The sequence below is a fragment of the Prionailurus bengalensis genome, chromosome D1 (assembly GCF_016509475.1).
Source record: "Prionailurus bengalensis isolate Pbe53 chromosome D1, Fcat_Pben_1.1_paternal_pri, whole genome shotgun sequence".
NCBI classification, from domain to species: domain Eukaryota; kingdom Metazoa; phylum Chordata; class Mammalia; order Carnivora; family Felidae; genus Prionailurus; species Prionailurus bengalensis.
Window position 1 is genome coordinate 61,989,378 of NC_057346.1, and position 3,073 is coordinate 61,992,450.

The 3,073-nt window shown below is 41.5% G+C and overlaps 1 protein-coding gene across 1 annotated transcript; it reads left to right on the plus strand.

Moving 5' to 3' along the window:
• Nucleotides 1–374: 374 nt before the first annotated feature.
• LOC122482581 (olfactory receptor 51Q1-like) lies at nt 375–1,334 on the plus strand. Its single transcript, XM_043578888.1, has one exon. It carries the CDS (start codon nt 387–389, stop codon nt 1,332–1,334), a length of 948 nt encoding a protein of 315 aa, XP_043434823.1. The 5' UTR covers nt 375–386.
• Nucleotides 1,335–3,073: the final 1,739 nt, after the last annotated feature.

Sequence of the window (3,073 nt, forward strand, 5' to 3'; positions counted from 1 at the left end):
GATGAACATAAGGGAATGGAAGGAAAAGGAGATAAAAACAGTGGGGGCAAACCATAAAAGATTCCACAATATTGAGAACAAACTGAGGGTTGCTGGAGGGGAGGAATACAGGAGGATGGGCTAAATGGGTGATGAGCATTAAGGAGGGCACTTGTTGGGATGAGCACTGGGTGTTATACATAAGAGATGAATCAATGGGTTCTACTCCTGAAACTGATACTACACTGTATGTCAGCTAACTTGAATTTAAATAAATAAATTTTAAAAACTGGAATTCCAGACACATCTTTAGATGTAAGATTAAAAAATATTCATTCTATGGTAGTAGCGCACTGATTAAATTCTTATTGTGGAACACACAGATTTGGATTTTGCATTCAAGAAGCATGCCTGAAGTGACTAATACCACACAAGGCTCCTTCTATTTCATCCTCACCGGCATCCCTGGATATGAGGCCTCCCACATCTGGATCTCCATCCCCTTCTGCTGCCTCTACACCGTCTCCATCATGGGTAACACCACCATTCTCACAGTCATCTGCAAGGAGCCATCCCTCCACCAGCCCATGTACCTATTTCTCTCCATGCTGGCCCTGACCGACCTGGGCCTCACCCTCACCACCCTGCCCACAGTCATGCAGCTCCTCTGGTTCAACGTTCATGAGATCAGCTTTGAAGCCTGTTTTGCCCAGTTCTTCTTCCTCCATGGATTCGCCTTCATGGAATCTTCTGTGTTGTTGGCCATGTCCTTTGATCGCTATGTGGCCATCTGCCGCCCCCTGCATTATGCCTCCACCCTCACCGGTGAAGTCATTGGCAAGATCGGCTTAGCCATCATTTGCCGCTGCGTCCTGGCTGTTCTCCCTTCCCTCTTCCTACTCAAGCGCCTGCCCTTCTGCCGCTCCCACCTTCTCTCTCACTCCTATTGCCTCCACCAGGATATGATCCGCCTCGTCTGTGCTGACATCCGGGTCAATAGCTGGTATGGATTTGCTCTTGGTTTGCTCATTATTGTGATGGACGCTTTGCTCATTGTGCTCTCCTACACACTCATCCTGAAGAGTATCTTGGGCACAGCCTCCTGGACTGAGCGGTTCCGGGCCCTCAATAACTGTCTATCCCACGTGCTGGCTGTTCTGGTCCTTTATGTTCCCATGGTTGGACTATCCATGACTCATCGATTTGCCAAGCATGCCTCTCCGCTGGTCCACGTTATCATGGCCAATATCTACCTGTTGGCACCGCCTGTGATGAACCCCATCATTTACAGTGTCAAGACTAAGCAGATCCGCCAGGGAATCTTCAATCTACTCTTCCAGAGGAAAGTGTACTAATGAGTGGAATTTAGGTTTCCTGGAGAAATTTTATTTAATAATAAGGAGTCAAGAGCAGGTACTACTGCCATCAAAAGTGTAAGTACCACAGATGGGTGAAAGAATAAGTATTGTATAAGCTTCTGCTGTAAATAAATAGAAATCATACTTCTTTGACTAGAAGTTAAAAAACCTACGGTTTTTTTCCTAAAGTCTTTTACCCTACATTATAAGTCACAACCGTATGACTTTGAGAAAATAAGTATTAAAAAATATAATTTGATATGTAATCCCTGTTCTGATTTCGTCACATTGGTGTTGCTAAAATTATGTGATAAAGTATAAGATGCTGCTTTACAAACTCCAAATGCCCCTACTGTATAAAAAGACTTATTAAAACTATAGCAAGCACATGCCCTTATTTGTAATTCCTAAAGTAAAAATCAGCTTCTAATTAAATACAGCTGCTCATGTGATCTCAATCATCAAGAATCGATGAGAACTTTCATTCAGTAGGGAGTCAAACAGAAGATAGAAAAACCACTGTGGAGGGATTCCTGGATCAGTCAGTTGAGTATCTGACTCTTGATTTCAGTCTAGGTCATGATCTCAGGGTCGTGAGATCAAGCCCCTCATTGGACTCTGTGTGAAACATGGAGCCATCTTAATATTATCTTTCTCCCTTTTCCTCTGCCCCTCACCCCAGCTAGTGTTCTCTCTCTCTCTCTCTCTCTCTCTCTCTCCCTCTCTCTCTCTCAAGAGAAGAGAAAAGAAAAGAAAAGAAAAGAAAAGAAAAGAAAAGAAAAGAAAAGAAAAGAAAAGAAACCGCTGTGGAGATCATTGTTACTTGGAAAAAAAATGAACACCAAATATCAAAAGACAAAGTGGAGCAGGAACCTTAGGGTTTAAGAAACTGTTGAACTGACTTTTGATGCAGAGTACAGTGAAACTCAATGGTGGTACCACGATTCAGGGAGATAGAAAACTACTGCTCCGAGAAGATGGAAGATGCAGGCAGGACAAACAACAACCATCTCTGCAGATAAGCATAACAAGAGTTTGAATGTTAAGAGTGTGAATGCATTGAAACGACAGAGATTTGTTCATAATTAGATGTTTTTGTCTTAGCTGGCTCAAACCTTGCTCCTACTGGGTTGGGTACCTTTGATTTGTCATCATGACTTACTAATAAATGAGCTGAGAAAGTTTAACTCTTTGGAAGCCCACGTTCTTCATTTGTAAAGTGTGCATAATTATACCTCCATAAACTCATTTTAAGGAATATTAAATAGAAAACACTTGTAAACTGCCTGAGGTTTGCAAGAATACCTTTGATAAAGGAACATGAGGGAGTTTTCTGAGTAAAACTGTAAATAGTATGAGTAAAGGGTAAGGAACCAGGGCTGTGATAAGGAGATCTCAATGTAAATAAAGAAACACTACATTTGGTGTGCTGATTGTTCTTAACGTACATTATTCTATGGTATTTTCAACTATTAACCACATGTGTGTATACACAGAAGGGGTGTGGCCATGTCACTACCTCTCCTGGTAGATCTAAGGTATGTCCTGTGCTTTAAATCCCTCCTCTCACCTTTCAGACACTCACCATAATTGTGACACATTGTCCTCAGTACCAGAAACAATTGAAGAATAGACAGAATTCAGTCTCAAAACTGCATATAGATTTATAATCTTTTAGGAAAACCTTAACCTCTTAAGACTCTGTAATAAATTCTTAAATATGTATCCTACTAACT